Below are 17,423 nucleotides of genomic sequence, written 5' to 3' on the forward strand. Positions count from 1 at the left end.
AACTAAGAAACAAAATCTCCATCTCGTGTTCTTTCTATGCTTCAAAGGGAGCATATTGTGTTCTTTTGACTCAAACACCTGATCATCTCTTGGTAATTATTATTAAAGGAATTAATCAATAATTAACGCTGCTAATTAAACATCATCTCATGGGGTAGAATAATTAATTAAAATGTGGGCATCTAAGATCAAATGAGGGGTCTCTACTCTCTAAACCAACTTCATGTTACACGAATACTTTATCACAACCTTGGTATAAAATAAAATGCCAGTCCACAGCGATTGAGACAAATCATTAATTTCTGCCTCAAAATATCATATAATTACCAGACAATAGAACTTATATTATACAAATTATTGTCATAAAATTCTTCAAGTCAATATTTTTTGTATGAGAGCTCAGCTCATCCACACACACACACATCATATCCCTTTGTTTTCCCCCTAAGATATTTGAGGATTAGGTGGCACATTATTTTTATAAAATAAAATTTTAGCAACAGTGAAGGAGAGGTGCCAGACTGGGAGACAGAGTGGAGCTTTCTGAAGTGATATGATTTCATTCATTCCTTTTGCTGTAGAATAATAAGATTGAGATGATGAAAAATCTGATAAATGATGCCTTGTGTGTTTATGTTTTGAAGGGACAGACCAACCACATCACATTATACCTCTTCCATGCATTACATACATAACATGCATAAATTAGAAATACAATGTATACCCATTTCAAATAATAAAATAATATTTAATTATGTGATGATACGTATAAATATGTATATAAAATAAATACGCATAGTATTACGATTAGAAATATACAGATATGGTAATCTAATGGAAGAGTTGCTGGACCATTAATTTTTAGAAAATATTTTATGAAGAATGTGCATTAGTATTTATATATCGACATTATTGGCCATAGGGGGGTTAGGTTAAACTTAAAATAAGAGGTTACCACTTACCTAACCAAAATAATTTAACTTCTAGATTGATTATATATCAATGTAGATGATGGAAACCCATGATTAGATAAATATAAATGAAAGAACAAAACAATTACTCTACCTTAATTAATTGGCTTGGAATTTGATTAAGTTGTTTGCTTGATTATTGTCTATATAGTTGAAAAATCATTTAACCTAAATCACAACTACCGTAGGGACAGAAACTAGAAAGTTAGAGAATGATATTTTATTTATCAAATAAGCTATTTAATAATACAATAAAATTATGTATACTCATTTTGAATACACAGATAAATATACATTAATATGTATCATTTTAAGTTAAAGATAAAATAATACTCGATTATATGATGTTATACATAAGTGTATCTATTTATGTACTTAAAATATAAATATATAATATCGTTCTTACTGTAGATTGAAGGAAATTAATCGATCTTATGTAGATTCAAAATGGGCCCCCTATTAATTTCGGTCAGAAATCTCTCCTTTCACTGGAGTCATTGTTGAAGGAATGTGATTCCTCAAATGTAAGAAAGACACCTCAAATTAAGTGTAAAACGTTTTTCATGTGCCAAATTCAATTTTTGCATACTTAATTGTTACCCACAATAGGCATATTCCAGGAGGTTTCAATGAGAAAAGCAAGACGTTGTTTTTGAAAAGTGAAGAAAACGTGAAGTGCAAAACACTGTCTTTAATCTCTAGTCTTGCATTAACTTTCTACTCAGCCGGCTGCATTTTAAGGCATTTTTTGGCATTTTGCCGCGGGATCGCACAAACCCACTTGCTTTTAAAGGTAGTCTTTTGATGTTCAATTCTTGTTTTCTCACTGCAAATAACGTGGGTTATAATAAATTTACAAACAACGTTGGCTTTGTTTGACACTTGGTCGCCCCATTTCTGAGACAGGTATCTAAAGTTGACCTAAGTGGGTTTGTTTTTATATTTAATGATGGTATACAAAGCGCAAGTCATCAGTTTGTGCATTCACTAGTTTAGCTGGTGAAAGTCTTTTTAATCGACTAAAGCTGCATGATGCATATGTGAAAGGATGACCATAAAGCTAGCAGATTCAAAGACAGCTGATTGCCTAATTTTTAGTTTTCTATTTGTATTCCACTGGATTCATAATTGGGATCCGTACTAAGTTCTTGTGCATACATCAACTTTAAATTATTGGTAATTGATGAGTAATTCCAGAATCGTATTCTCCGACGTGCAAGTCAACAAATAAAAGTCAAGTCTGGCCTATTAGGCTCGCCATGCATCTTGGTCGATTAAGTGGTAGAATTTTCATGCCTACTTTTCTTCAAAAATCTAAGTAGAATTTAATTAATATTTTCTAGGAGAACTATTTAGTTAAGACTTTAAGAGGATATGCAATGCACATGCATGTACTTTTCCTTCATCTCTGATTACGGCGTCTAGAACCATCGAAGATTTTCACAGGTCAATCTTAAACACACTGGCAAACTCAACAGCTTAATTACAGCTCCTGCAACTTTGAATAACCGTGAAAAGCTGTTTAGTTGGAATAATATTTTATTAATAAAATAAAAAAAATATTTTAAAAATAAATTATTAGATATAAATGATAATTATGTTTGATAAAATTTAGTAAAAATGAATGATATAAATAATTATTATGTTTGGTTAAATATAATAAAAAATATTAATAAATTATTTTATTTAAATATCCTTTAATATAATCATTTTTAAATATTTTTATATTATTTGTTATATTAATTAAAAATTAATTTATTTTTATTTTTAAAAAATAATAAATTATAATAAAATCAAAATTACCTTGATAATCTTTTAATACCTAAGGTAAAAGAGGTAATCAGATTACCACATATATTATCTATCACATCATTATTGATAATAAAAGATTATCTTAATTTTTTTATTACTAATAAACTAAATAAAATAATATAAATAATAAAAGATAAATTATTAAAATAATTTTTAAACCCTTATAACCAAACAAACAACCCCTAATTATTTTTGTTTTGATGAATATGTATTAAAATAATATTATTTTAGTATTAAATTGAATTTAAAACTTTATTCAAACTAAACTTAAACTCAATTCATTTGAGATTGAACATCTTTAAAGTGAGTTTGATAAATTTAAATTTAAACTTAAGTTTACCTCTACTAAAATAAATCAAATCTGAATCCGAACTTTAATTAGAATTAATAGTCAAGATGAATGATTCTTTCGAGAGGGTCAAAAGAACCTTAAGTTTTTGGATAGTGTTTTACTAGTTGTAGATTTTTGACCAAAGAATTGTTTGGTCGCTTTTTACTGCCGCACCATGTTTGCACTTTCAAGGTATAAAAAATAGTGGTAATTACTTTTCTTTTAGTCATAAAATAATAAATGGGCATCCAATTTTGGTTATGATTAGTGATATATATATAATTTTATATATAAATAATAATATATTATCATATAATTAAATAATTAAAAATAAAATAATATTTAATTATATAATAATATATTATTATTTATATATAAAAATTATATATAAAATATACTTAATAGAAGTGAAATGAATAGGGTAAATGTTGTCTGATTTCAACACGTGACAAAATAATTTATTTTTTATTTTGTAAATAACTTTCTACTCTGTTGGCTGTCGGTTGGACTGTAAATACTATTTCATGAATTCGTTTGAATAATGAATTTACAAAGCAGTTCTAGAATTTTCTGTTATATATCAAAGTTGAGTCGGTAAGAAGGGAAAAAAGTCATACTATTTTTTTTTTTTTATTAATTTCCTGAAAATAAAAAAGGGAGAAATTTTGAGCAGAGAAATATGAAAAATATGACATGAGCATGTGATGCGTAAAAATTATTCTCCAAAATTCAACCCCTAAACCTAACAGTAAGCAAATCTTCAAAATAGTCAACTAGTCTAAGCAAAGTTTGCCATGTGGCTTATTGGAAAATAAGTACAAATCACACCCACCATTTTGAATTCTCTTTTGTTTGTCATTTAATACTTTCACTAATTTTTTTTTAATAATCAGAGAATTCGGTCGTATAAATTTGATATATAATAAATAAATTTATAATTATTATATTAAATAAGTCAAAATTTTATAAATATAATAAAGATTCAACCCAAATTTCTACTTTAAAAATTTTAACGTTACTGTCGTAAAGATCAATTATTCACTTACATTGCTATTGAAAGTTGACTCATTTTTAGAATAACAGTTTTGACTAATCTCCATGTTACTTTAAGAATTCATCACTTATTTTTTAAAGGCCCTTCTTGGGAAAGAAATATCTGGGCTGGCCAAAAGTTGGACCGGATTGGATCTCATTGACGAGGCTCTGCAAAAAGTGCCATCTGAAAAGAGTACCTCGATGAGATTGAAAGAGTAAAAAGAATAGACCTTTTTAATGGAAGAGTGGAGGTAAAAAAGAAGATGAAGAACATTTCTGTTTTTCTTCTGAAACTGGGTTTTGTTTGGGAGGGTTGTTGTTTTCAGTTGAATTAAGAAGCAGTAAAATCCAGATTTTAAGCGTTTTAGGTAAGGATTTCAAAGAGGTTCGAGGTTTGTTTTTATATGCATTAGTCTCTAATTACCTAATTTCTTGCCGCCGATTGACATTAAAAACTTTGAGAGTGGTTTGCTCTTTGTCTTCACTTGATTTAGTCTCCTATTATCATTTTATTTTTCCTTCAAATAAAATGACATTAATGTTACTCTATTACTACACTATATAAATATAAGAATACCAAAACCCTTAAGTTCCTAAGAGGAGGTTTGATTAATAAAAGAATATGAAAAAATATGACAATATAATCCGAGCACACATACCCATATAACTTATGTGTACTTATAAATTTTATTTAGCCCTCATTTATGACTTGCATGTCTAAGTAGGGAAATGTCAAATTTCAATAAAATAGTATAAGGAAAATATCAATTACACTTACAAATACCTAAAACAAATATCTCTAAACCCTTCCACTTTTAACTATACTCAACGATCAATTTAATGCAAGATTTCATTACCAATCAATTTTAACCTCATTGAATCAGAAAAACCTTTATACAAATAAAAAAAAATCATAATCAAATCATTCTATTTTATACAAGAAACAATATAACAAAAAAATTTCAATCTTATATCCATAACATCTTAAATTTCAATTTAAAAAAAAAAGAAGTATATTTTAACATTCTAAGAAATAAAATACATCCATGAATGGTTCACTAACATTTTCTCCATTTTTAATAGAAAAAATCCATAAAATCAAAAAAAAAAAAAAAAAGAGAGAGAGAGAGAAAGGACCAAAAACCAGGTATATGTGACAAGTTATATAAATGGGTTTTTGAAATATTAAAATTGATTATTGAGTAAGGTTGAAAAGTTAATCATTATGTATACAAGTGGAAATGGGCTAGATTGGATCAACTTGATGCAATCCATCAGATCTATGGGTTGGATAAAGCTTAAGGTTTGTATAATAACAAACTTTATGAGTTAAATCAACTTATGAAAAATATAAACCCTAAAGGCTCAACTTTATATATATATATATATATACATATATATAAAGTAATGTGTTGGTCATTAATTTTAATAAAAAATAAGTTTTCATATTATAATTATTATTTAGTTAATTAACTAATTAATTTTATATTTTTTATTAATTATAAAAATAGTAACAAGTAAAGTCGGCCCACCGGTTTTATGTTTGGACCGAAGCCGGAGCCCATTACAGTAATGGACCGAGCCCTTTCTGGCTGGACCACAGGCTGCCCCGGCCCATTTGACTTAATTACTTACAATCACATGATTAGGATCATTTTAATTAACTGTCTCGTTATTTTAGTTCCTTTTATCTCCTGCCCTAACCACATGACTTCCGCAACACGCTACCGAATAGCTCTCCACTCTCGTCAGTGCTCATCATCCAAACACTCCAATTTCCCTTTGCATGTCACCTTCCACTTCTTGAAATCAATGGCAACCAACGAAGATACCGACGACCTCCGCTCTTTACTAGCCGAACAGCGCGCGGAGCTCATGGATGCTCAATCCCTAGAATCCGACCTCGATTATGCCTTCCTTCTACAACTCGAAGAAGCCATCTCTGCTTCTCTCACACTTGTCCCCTCCACTTCATCAACACCGCCAACGTTGCCATCACTACTACAACAACCTGTAGACGATGTCGTTTCTCCTACCTTCGCCTCCCTCCAGTCCGAAGAACTCGAGAAGATGGAGAAAGAACTCGCCAATTACGAACAAGCAAAACTGGAGATACGCAAAACGAATGAAGCTATTCTTCTTGCTGCTCACGATCAGAAATTCGCCATGGAACTCTCCAGGATGCCCGAGGATGAGTGGCTTAAGTGGGGCGATAATTTCGAGAAAGCGTTCGGCGAAGAATGTTCAGGAAGCGGGGACGAAACTGATGATAACACATTTGGCCTTTATTTTAAGGGATTGGTAAGTGAAGAGATGATTGATGAGAAGAAGGTTGTGTTGTGTGGGATTGGTATAGAAATATGCGATCCTTGTGGTCATTTGATATTCCCGTTTCAGAAACCGTTGATTGGAGGCTGGATGAGCAAGACTGCTGCCGAGGCTAATGCTTTGATTGAAGGACTTAATGTTGCTCTATCTTTAGAGCTTAAGCGTGTTCGGATCTACTGTGATTGTTATCGTTTGTATCAATTTGTAAGTCACTCATTTTTTCTTATTGAATTTCATTTCATTACAAAGTTAATCAAATAATTGCACCTTTCAAAGAAAGAAAGAAAAGCACAAAAAAGAAAAAAGAAAGAGAACATATTAGTTGTGTCATGAGTAAGAATTTCTAATATATTAGTTGTTAGTCCTAAAAATATAGTGAAGAGCCAGCTTCTCTGGGGTTTGATAATAAGATATAGGGTAGTCAAAATTTTGGTGGTTTGGTTGAGACTACTATTCATATTCGGTTACTTACTAAATATTTGATTGTTTAAAGCTATGGTTTGGTGTCAAGTTGGTATTTGGCGTGTTTTAAAGTGTGAAATAAAGCATTTTATTGAAAGGTCAGAACTTTGAACTGCTGTGAACAAGAGAAATTTGGTACCACTATGTCTTAAATTAATGGGGAGGAGCCCAGTTCCAATCATATCTCCATCTAGTTATTAGTGTGCTGCAATGTGATCAACAATAGTTGTTCCTCAGTAAAGTGATGAAAACACTTGGTTTGGCATGGTAGCTGGCTTTTCTTAGTCTTGTAATGATTCCACTTCCAGAGTGGTGTCAATATTACATGTTTTATTGATCGGGATTATAATTCTTTCATTTGATTTATTTTGAAGAATTTTTAAATTTAGCATTTTTTATGCTAAAAAAATTACAAGGAAGCATCTGATAGTAATTTTTTTGAGCTAGTTGGTTATCGAAGAAGCTTGTCCAATGGGGATGTGTAACCTCTTTTTATCAATAGATTAAAAATTGAAATAAGCACACATTTATGCACCATGATTGCCTTTTGGTAGGGCTTAATTTGAGCCTTGTAATTTTGATTCTTATTACTATTAAACTGATTAGGGTATTATGATAAATTAGCTGATGTTAAAATTCTCATGATACTCTGGAATGTTTTGTTAAACTCCTAGATGTTTCTGTTTTTGTCTTCATGTATATAATCTTGAGTTTGTTTGTTTGATCATTCTATTTATAATGATGATTCAGGAAAAAAAATTGCAAACTGTAATTAGATACATACCTAATAAAATTTCAAAGTACTCTGGGATTTTGTTTATTATTACCTCATTATATGGATATTGTTATTAGATTTTAGAATTATGGCACTGCATGTTGCTTTCAATTACCCTGAGATGTTGTAACCATTTCATTTTTCTGTGCAGGTTACTGGAAGATGGTCAGCAAAGCAACGGAAGGTAGCTGTGTTACTCAATCAAGTATCCCTTCTTCAAAAAAAATTTAGGTACTGCAACACAATTTTTGTGGGACCTAATGCTATAAAGGGTGTCTTCGAACTTGCAAGAGCTGCGATATATTCTCAAGTCACAAAACCTGCGGGTCCAAGCCGGGGCAAAACTGTGAATGAAACATGTTTTATCTGTTTGGAAGCTACTGATGTTGGTCGTATGTTTTCCATTGAAGGATGCTTGCACCGCTACTGTTTTTCTTGTATGAAGCAGCACGTGGAAGCAAAGTTGCGTAATGGAATGGTGCCTAAGTGTCCTCATGAAGATTGTAAATCTGAACTTAGAGTTGATAGTTGTAGAGAATTCTTGACGCCTAATTTATTTGAAATACTGAATCAACGTATAAAGGAAGCTTCAATTCCTGCTACAGAGAAAGTTTATTGCCCAAATCCCAGGTGCTCGACATTAATGAGAAAAAGTGAGGTTTCAAAATATGCTGAAAATGCCTTTTGTGGTTCTGATCTGTCTGAAGCTGTGAGATGTGTGAAATGTCATGGCATTTTTTGCATAAAATGCAAGGTTCCATGGCATAGTAACATGACTTGCAATGTTTACAAAAGGTTGAATCCTAATCCTCCGGTGGAGGATGTGAAGCTAAAGTCTCTAGCATCAAGGAACCTGTGGCGCTTATGTGTGAAGTGCAACCATATGATAGAACTTTCTGAAGGTTGTTACCACATGACTTGCAGGTACATTATTTATACTTCTATGTTATCCGTTAAATGTTGTTTAAGTTGAATTTATATGTGACCAAAATTGAAAGAGGAGGAAGCATAGAAGGTGCAAAAATTTTTAACTTCAGGCTTTAAGGTTAAGCTTGCACATTCATAAATGTTAAATAATTTACTAGGAGACTGAAGTATAGTCTTTTGCCTGTTTCATAATATAACTGGCAAACTTGCATGTTGCATATCACCTACATACATAACCCCAAAAATATATTTCTTCCTAATTTTTCTTTCCAAATGCCTATTGTAACTTAACATAAGAGAGATGAGAATGGAGAAATTATTTTTGTATGCTTAGAGTTGGGTGGAGAAGAGGAGAAAATCTTGACTCCTTGTGATTGTTGCATAATTATTATTTTAAAGAGTAATGTTATGTGTATTTATATGGGTACCATTTTAGATAGTAATGATGATATGTCATCATGTAATTGGATGTTACTTTATCCTTAATTCAAAATTATCTAATCACATAGTGACGCATTATTATTAATATCCAAATTATTATTGATTATAAGTGCATATAGTTTTATTATATTTTAAAGGGGGTTGTGAACGGGAATGTTGACTTTTATGAATTTTAGCCATTAGGGAACATGTTCATTATAATTGTGACTTAAATGAGGATATCCAATTTGTGATTGAGAGCGCCGTAAGAGCTTGGGTTTTTGGATTCTTGTTGCTTTCTATTAAGACCATCATATTCAAGAACAAAATGGTTAAGCTAGAATGGTGATTAATTTGGAAAGGCTCTCATTACCATTTACTTAGATGGAAGTTGTGGTTCAAAATAGATTTCAATGGCAAAAGGAGCACATTTAGCTAAACTTTGGACTATATTTTGTGTGGAGTATGGGCAGTAACAGCATAGAGTTATATATCTTAGTGTTTTCCTCGGACATTATCATATTGCATGTCTATAACTTGGTTCTTATTGTTAGCTTGGTTCTTATTGTTAGCTATCCCATTTGATTGAAAGTTGTGAAATCAAGTTCTTTTTAGTGTTTCGGAGTTTAATTTTACATTAAAAAAATGTTTTGTCAAATTTGCTTTGATTTTGCAGATGCGGATATGAATTTTGCTATAAATATGGCGGAGAGTGGAAGAACAAAAAGGCAAGTTGTTCTTGTCCTATCTGGGACGAGGATAATATCTTATACGATGATTGACGACAACGCTTATGAAGAAAAAGATGAAAATGACTAGTCTGAGTTCTTTCATTATGATTCAAAGTGGTATTGAAAGGATATAAATCAAATATTTCTCCATTGCGTCCTGATATCTCCCTACATTTTTTTGTGCAAAATCCAAATGATAGTAAAGATACTTAGTGTAGTCTTGGCTTGGAACTTTTTGCATGACATTTGTAATTTTTTACCCCTGTAACGTGCTAATACGAGTGGTCTCTTTTCTATTGCATGTTACAAGGTCACAGAATTAGAAACAAGCCATTTCTCTCAAGTCTTAATTTGCGGATTGCTTCCATTTTCTGATGGTTACATTTGTAGCGACAACTTGAGTTTTCGCATGATGTGTATAAACCTTTCACATGATGTCAATCTTGATGACGGGTTGTGGATTTTGATAATGGGTTTGTGAGATTGTTTCAAAATTGATGGTGCCGTGGGAGCTGTGTTTTCAGGGAGAGAGAATCGATATTACTTATGGAATGAATTTGTGTAATGCAGCGTTTCATTAAATAACTATACCAAAAACTCAGTCGTTTTGGTCTTCTACATTTCCGTCCGCAACAGTGCCCCCTCTCCAGCTCCCTTGTCCTCAAGGAAAAACCCAGGAAAATGAAAGCTATAATTCTTCAGCGAATTCCCATGTAACTTCAGTTGAATATTCACCCCGCCACTGCACTAGGAGCTAGCTGAACAGCTGCTACATTCCTTAGTTTGATCAATTTACAATCTAGAATGGCCTACGGAATGGTGATCAGTGGCTAAAATAGTTGGTCAGCGTAAGAGAAGCTTGTATGTTGGCGTGGACTGGTTTGAGCAGGGAAATATGGAGAACTTCATGAATTTGAGCATCTACCTATTGTTTGAGTTTATAAGCTACCGCCCCGATAACATATTGAACTTGAAATGGTTGCAGCTCTACATAAACCCAATCGTCAACATGTATATGATTAAAATAGAGTAATTATGGCAATTAGGTAGACACCTAAAATATAATCTAACAGAATTAGAACAAGTATTCGAATATGTAAAATTGACGCCATCCTCGACAAGCCTCATGGATGCCGCCACCCCTAAGAACTTTGCCTATTCTTCCCTTGAGACATAACCCTTTATCATGGAAGTTACAGGATTGAAGTTAGGAAGCATTGGCTCTTTTCCATCATCACTCTCCAAGAGACACTTCTCAGCCTCCTCTTGATGACTCGATACTGATGGACTTGCAACAGTGTACTTCGAATGATTGGAACTAGATGCCCCATTCGGAAGGATTTGAGTGTTGTCTCTTAAAGCCTCCACCTCTAATCAACTAAATAAGTCTCTCCGCGGTGACCTCATATTTACAACCGAATTAGATTTTGATTGTATGAAATGCTATAGGAAGCAAAGTAAACCAAAAAATTTCAGAAAAAAAAAAAAAAAACTAAGCAAACCAAAAAATGTTTCTTCTAGTGATGATATTCATTGGATGTGCCATGGGATTTCCGAAGAAACAAGTTTGATGGAATGGACAGAAAACCAAAAACCTTGCGAGTTGGCTGTACTTGTACGCTTGTATTTGAGTGGTTGAATGAATTTCCTCGTGACAGAGAAGCTGTCTTTATTTAGCTGGTGGGCTTTTATTTCTCAACGAGGAAATTTCCAAGCACACAAAGACAAGCAAAAACATGTGTTGTATAAGAAATCCAAGCTGTTGCATTCAATTATGTCGGAGTAGGACCTGTAATTGCACGTTGTTTTATAAGGAATTTTGAATTTTTTTTCAGAATTAGTCCAATGGTGATATTCCATTTACTTCTTGTACAGTTTCTGTTTTGCTTTGATACTAAAATGTTACATAAAATTTATTATTTTTATGATATCAAATCATATATTTCAGTCCAAGTTTGGTGCTGAAATAAAAAATGACCATATTCTAATTTAAAATAATAAGCATGATTGAAACATTTATTGTCACATTTGCTTCATTAATATGTTCCACAACAATATCCTAAGCCTCGTGGGCCAGGAGTTTGGCGTACCAATGAAGTTACAAACTTTTACTCCATGAGGTCCAAGCCAGTTATGTTCTATCAATGCAAATGCAATCCTCCACTTAATTATTGTGGCTTGTTGTGGTCCCCCGGGGGAGGGCCGTAAGACAAGGAGAAAATTTGATCTTCACAAGTGAGCTCACACGCTTTTGCCTCCCGTGGTTCGCCTGATTGTGCGGTTGATACATGATGATGAATTCATGACTTACACAATTAGCAATCATCATCATAACATAATCCACTGCTCATGTTAATTTCTTCCTTTCTTATTAAGTTATCAAAATGACATGATTAGTGATGCATCATGATCATGCATGATGCATGTCCATAAAATAAAATCATCATAATGCAAAATCAATTACAACAGTCTACAGAATCGCCCTTTTTGGTTTGCCACCGACTAAGCATTGAGGGAGGGTTTTTATTATTTATAAATTAAATAAAATAATATAAATAATAAAAAATAAATTATTAAAACAACCTTTAATGCTGCTAACAAAGGTGGCTGAGGGTTTAAGAAAGCGCCCCTTACAATTTCCAAAACAACCGCCATTCCCATACCCGCCCCCACTTTCCCTTCTATCTCCACGTGGCAAATCTCTCACCCTTCATTACCCCACCCCACCAACCCCTCTCCCTCACATCATCCTGCAAGAAAAAGCTATTCACATTTTTAAAAGTTATATTCTTTCCAACAAAAAATTCGAATAGAATTAAATTTACAAGTGTATTAATTATATATAAAAATAATGAAATTACGTGCATTAAAATAAATATTAAATTATATATTAATGAAAATATTTGTATATGATTAAATAAATTTAAATTAAAAATAAAATAATCTAATAATCCTAAATACTGTAGCAATAAAACTGGAAATGTGAAAAGGCGGTCTGAGGGAGTGAGTCACTTTTTCTAGCCAGCCAGCCCTACCTCTACTTGTCGACCTTTTTCTTCTTGTTTTGTGCAAATTCCTGGGTTCTCAACCTTGCGTTATAGTCAAGTCACTACTCGGCCACATATTAAATTTCAATATTAATAATAATTAAGAAATAGTAATAATTATTATTTTTATGAAATTGTTTGTCCCGGATACTATCGATGAAATTCTGTTGACACAGTTGTCAAGATTATACGATGGGCACAAATGGAGATCAATATGGATATGGATATGGATATGCTTATCAATATCCATATGCAAGGTTTGCGGGCAACTCTGGAATGGCTTACCGTTACAGAAGAAACGAGAGCTTTCTGGATCATGCAACCGAGTTCGGCAAGGCTGTGATGGAGATGAGTGTGGAGTTTGGGAAAGGGTGTAGGGATATCGTGTGGCAGAGTATAGGGAGAGAAGATACTTACCTTGGAAGAAGTTTCAGGAGAATGAAAGGGCCTTGTGCTAAATTTTGTGCTAAATTGAGGTTCTTTAATGACTATATGCCTGAAGATAAAGATCCTCTGTATGCGTGGTCGGTCATTTGCCTTGTCTCTGTTCTTGCTATTGCAGGTAAAAAATAGTAAAATTTGTGTTTTGTTGGTCAGAAGATCAAGGGCATGAACTGGTTTTTTTTAATTTTTTAACTCATAAGTGGATGATATTTATGGTTTTTTTTTTTATAACTTCTTCTGTTCATTGGTGTATTATCTTCTTAGATACTGTAGGGAAGGCGATAATTAAAGTTTTGAAATGAGCAATTGTGATTGTTTGTGCGTAAGAAACCAATAAAGGAAAAGTTATTTCATATTTCACTTAGAAGAAGAGGGGCTTTAAATGGTAAAGTAGATCTATTGCAATTGAATCAAATCTATAATTAATCACATTTTGTTTTCACCATAATACGCCTCATTCATAGTTTTCCAGTATACTTATTTAGCTAACCATGTTTCTACATAGCCTTATGAGAGCCCATATGTAAACATAAGATATAATTTTATATCATTTTTATGGGTTGTAATGCATTCTCCTATTGCTACAAAATAATCTTGTGATTGGGTTAACTTTATGCAGTTTTCTGTCTAACTTCTGAAAGTAACACTTCGGTGACTCCCTTGATAAAGAAAGTATTCCTACATCCTGCTAGTGCTGACAGAATTTTGCTTCCGGATGGTAGATATCTGGCATATAGGGAGCAAGGTGTTCCAGCCGAGAGAGCTAGATTTTTTATAATTGCTCCTCATCCTTTTCTTTCCTCTCGACTTGCAGGTTGGATACTTATAGTTTTAAGAGATTGTAGTGTGCAATTGATTTTATTTACATTGTGTAGTTTTTATTTGTTTTGTTGTACCCTTTCTTAATTAGGAATACCTGGAATTAAGACTTCACTTCTGGAAGAGTTTGGTGTTTGCTTGTTGACATATGATCTTCCTGGTTTCGGTGAGAGTGATCCTCATCCCAACAGAAACCTTGAGTCATCAGCATTGGATATGTTATTTCTAGCCAGTTCTGTAGGTGTTAATGACAAGTTCTGGGTGTTGGGATACTCAAGTGGAAGCCTGCATGCTTGGGCTGCGCTCAGATACATTCCTGATAGACTTGCAGGTTACAGTGTGATTTTTTTTACCTGCTTTACCTCTTATTGTTGTAAGATTTCCTTGCATAAGTCTCATTTTATATGTTCATGGTATATAAGTTACTGGAAATTAAGAAAGCTTCTCATCAATCTGTTTCTCAGATAGGAAATAACCTTTTAAAATACCTATAAAACGATTTATGTCAGTGTTACTGCTAAAACTTTTTATAATTTGGATTTTGAATTTTTATCCATTTTGGGTGCTGAATGAATTTCAGCTTCAAAATGGATAGGACTGACCCATGCTTCTGAAACATAACTTATTAAAAGTTAAGAAAATGAGACTGGAAAAGGTTGCTTTGTCAAAGTTTGGTTGCAAAGATTCTAAATCAGTTTGCCAGAAAATAAAAGAGACCTAATTTAAGAAACGATATGTGAAATTTTCTGGATTTGCACCCTAATGTATTCCAGTAATGTTAAAAGTGTGAAAAAGATGGGAAAATTCTTGTGATTCGCAGGAACCTACTTTTCTCTGGGTGCTATATTCTTGATCTTGATATTTGATGAGTGAGGTGCAGATATGCAGTGCTTGCTGTACTACAATCAATCTAATAACTGCACAAATCATTTTTGCCTACCAAAGTCTTATATACTACATAGGTTTACTATTTTCCATGGTTTAGCCAAGATTATGATGCTCATCGAGACGAATAAAGAAAATAAAAGTTTCTACTATATTCTACAAGAAGCAATCTCTCTGATCCATTCTTGGCCTAACTTGCAGGTGCAGCCATGTTTGCTCCAATGGTTAACCCTTATGATTCAATGATGACTAAGCTAGAGCAGCGTGGAACCTGGGAGAATTGGACACGAAAACGGAAACTGATGTATTTTCTGGCTCGGAGGTTTCCTAGATTTCTTGTTTATTTCTACCGCCAAACATTCTTGTCTGGAAAGCATGATCAGATTGACAAGTGGCTGTCACTGTCACTTGGAAAAAGAGTGAGTATCTTTTTCTATATCCTGAGAATGAATATTAGTGTTTTCTTGGTTTGGTTGAATTCTGGAAGATGTGGGTCCACTGGAAAAATACTAAGTTGGCTGCTTTTCATAGTCTTATGTTCCAAATTCTTAATAGAGCCCATAAAGCAGCCTCCTAAACTTATATTCATTATATTTGTCATCTTCCCAGGATAGAGCTATAATAGAGGACCCCATCCATGAAGAATTCTGGCAAAGGGACGTGGAAGAATCAGTTCGACAGGGAAATGCCAAACCCTTTGTGGAGGAAGCTGTACTGCAGGTCTCAAATTGGGGTTTCAGACTTGCAGATCTCAAACTGCAGAAGAAACAGAGAGGGAGAGGTATCCTCAATTGGCTCAAGTCTATGCTCAATGGAGATTTGGAGGAGTATTCAGGTTTCCTTGGCCCAATCCACATATGGCAGGTGAGTGTATCTTCTTGATTTAGTTCCTAGCCTCTACATTCCATAATTCAGTTTTTACTTCAACTACTTTAGACATTAGCTTCCTGGGCCTTAATTTCCTCACAACTTATAGTCGTCTACTTGCTGATCTTTAAGGTTCCATCTGTTCTCTGAAACATATGACGGTGGCTATTTCATCTAACTTCATTGTGAAATCTTCTGGTGAATAGCATCAATCATTCTCTGGAAAATGAAAAATATGGTGCTTAACTATGGCCATCTCAGGGTTCATACTAATAATAATTGTTGAAACGATCACTGATGAAAATGCTCTTGATGGAGTCCTAGAATTGGACATACGTAGCTGATTTTTGTTTTCTTGCAAACTTAAGACTTATGAATGACTTATGGCCTTGAAATTAAACTAAATAGAGTCTCTATACAAAATTGCTATTATTTGGAGATTATCTGTTACTCTCAACGAAGGTCAAATGGAAAGATTTTAATTTTTCAAATAATATGCAGGGGATGGACGATAGGGTGGTTCCTCCATTGATGACTGATTTTGTGCACCGGATTCTACCAGGGGCTGCAGTGCATAAGCTCCCATATGAAGGCCATTTCACTTATTTCTATTTCTGCGATGAATGCCACAGACAGATATTCAGTACACTTTTTGGAACCCCTCAAGGTCCACTTAATAATACCATAGAAACCATAGAGGCAGATCAAACACTTATGGAAGTTGATAGAGAGGAACAGGAAGAGGCAAACCCTGGTGATTCTACCATGTGATAGAAATTATGCTGTATATTCCACAGGTTATCTCTTTTCTTCCATGTGATAGAAATTATGATGTATATACCACAGGTCTGCTTCCTTACTCCTGGAACACAAATATGGGATGATATCTTTCTATTTTTGGGCTCATTTTAACACATTTTGGGGAGTGGGCATGCCAACACTTTTGCAGGAGATATTGTCAAAAGTAGAAAATATACAACATAAGTTGGTTGTTCTGATTCTTAGTAGTTCCAACATTTAGCTCATGTTGCTTCTTGTTCAAATTTTATTACTGTTGAAACGAGCAGCAATACATGTTATAGCTTTCAAAAAAAATATGGAAATCTCAGCAGCCCGTCCACTAAGGGGATTTTGTCACATGTTAACAATATATCAATAAAGTGAAACTGCAAGTGAAAAAGATTCAATTTAGCTAGACTTGTTTTCAGCAACAAATTGTTCTGTTCTTGTTAACCACAAGGTTAATTAATTTTCATCTGTAAAACTACTGTTTTTTTTTTTTTTCAATTGTGCCTTCATACTAAATAAAAGTTTGAACAAAAATTGTATGTAATTGGTATACGAAGGCTCCTTTTGCCACATATTCTATGGGATATATTCCGGGTATCTGTTAGGCCACCAATCACAGAGGCCCACAAAAGGAGACACAGCTGTTCAACAGAGAACAACAACCTGACTGTCTTAGTCATGAAGGACTAATTTCAACAAATTGTGTTTTGTTGGCTATTACCAGTGTGATCATTGTGATTTGTTAGATACTAGTGAAAACAAGATTTTCCTTCTCATAAA

The 17,423-nt window shown here is 33.2% G+C and overlaps 2 protein-coding genes across 2 annotated transcripts; both read left to right on the top strand.

Moving 5' to 3' along the window:
* The first annotated feature begins 5,849 nt into the window (after positions 1–5,849).
* Positions 5,850–10,262, top strand: LOC123207403. Its single transcript, XM_044624803.1, has 3 exons — positions 5,850–6,681; positions 7,866–8,638; positions 9,738–10,262. Exons 1-3 carry the CDS (start codon positions 5,857–5,859, stop codon positions 9,841–9,843), a joined length of 1,704 nt encoding a protein of 567 aa, XP_044480738.1. The 5' UTR covers positions 5,850–5,856; the 3' UTR covers positions 9,844–10,262.
* A 2,532-nt stretch (positions 10,263–12,794) lies between these two features.
* LOC123209597 lies at positions 12,795–16,879 on the top strand. Its single transcript, XM_044627701.1, has 6 exons — positions 12,795–13,401; positions 13,903–14,097; positions 14,194–14,433; positions 15,189–15,406; positions 15,597–15,851; positions 16,356–16,879. The coding sequence occupies exons 1-6, from the start codon at positions 13,032–13,034 to the stop codon at positions 16,623–16,625; spliced, it is 1,548 nt and encodes a 515-aa protein (XP_044483636.1). The 5' UTR covers positions 12,795–13,031; the 3' UTR covers positions 16,626–16,879.
* Positions 16,880–17,423: the final 544 nt, after the last annotated feature.

Source organism: Mangifera indica, chromosome 2 (assembly GCF_011075055.1).
Source record: "Mangifera indica cultivar Alphonso chromosome 2, CATAS_Mindica_2.1, whole genome shotgun sequence".
Classification (NCBI taxonomy): domain Eukaryota; kingdom Viridiplantae; phylum Streptophyta; class Magnoliopsida; order Sapindales; family Anacardiaceae; genus Mangifera; species Mangifera indica.

Bases quoted from the DNA above. Each gene is read 5' to 3' on its own strand.
- LOC123207403 (XM_044624803.1), top strand. From the start codon at position 5,857: ATGACTTCCGCAACACGCTACCGAATAGCTCTCCACTCTCGTCAGTGC. The intron at 6,682-7,865 runs GTAAGTCACTCA...TTTTCTGTGCAG, and splicing joins GTTATCGTTTGTATCAATTT to GTTACTGGAAGATGGTCAGC. The intron at 8,639-9,737 runs GTACATTATTTA...TTGATTTTGCAG, and splicing joins TGTTACCACATGACTTGCAG to ATGCGGATATGAATTTTGCT.
- LOC123209597 (XM_044627701.1), top strand. From the start codon at position 13,032: ATGGGCACAAATGGAGATCAATATGGATATGGATATGGATATGCTTAT. The intron at 13,402-13,902 runs GTAAAAAATAGT...AACTTTATGCAG, and splicing joins CTCTGTTCTTGCTATTGCAG to TTTTCTGTCTAACTTCTGAA. The intron at 15,852-16,355 runs GTGAGTGTATCT...AATAATATGCAG, and splicing joins GCCCAATCCACATATGGCAG to GGGATGGACGATAGGGTGGT.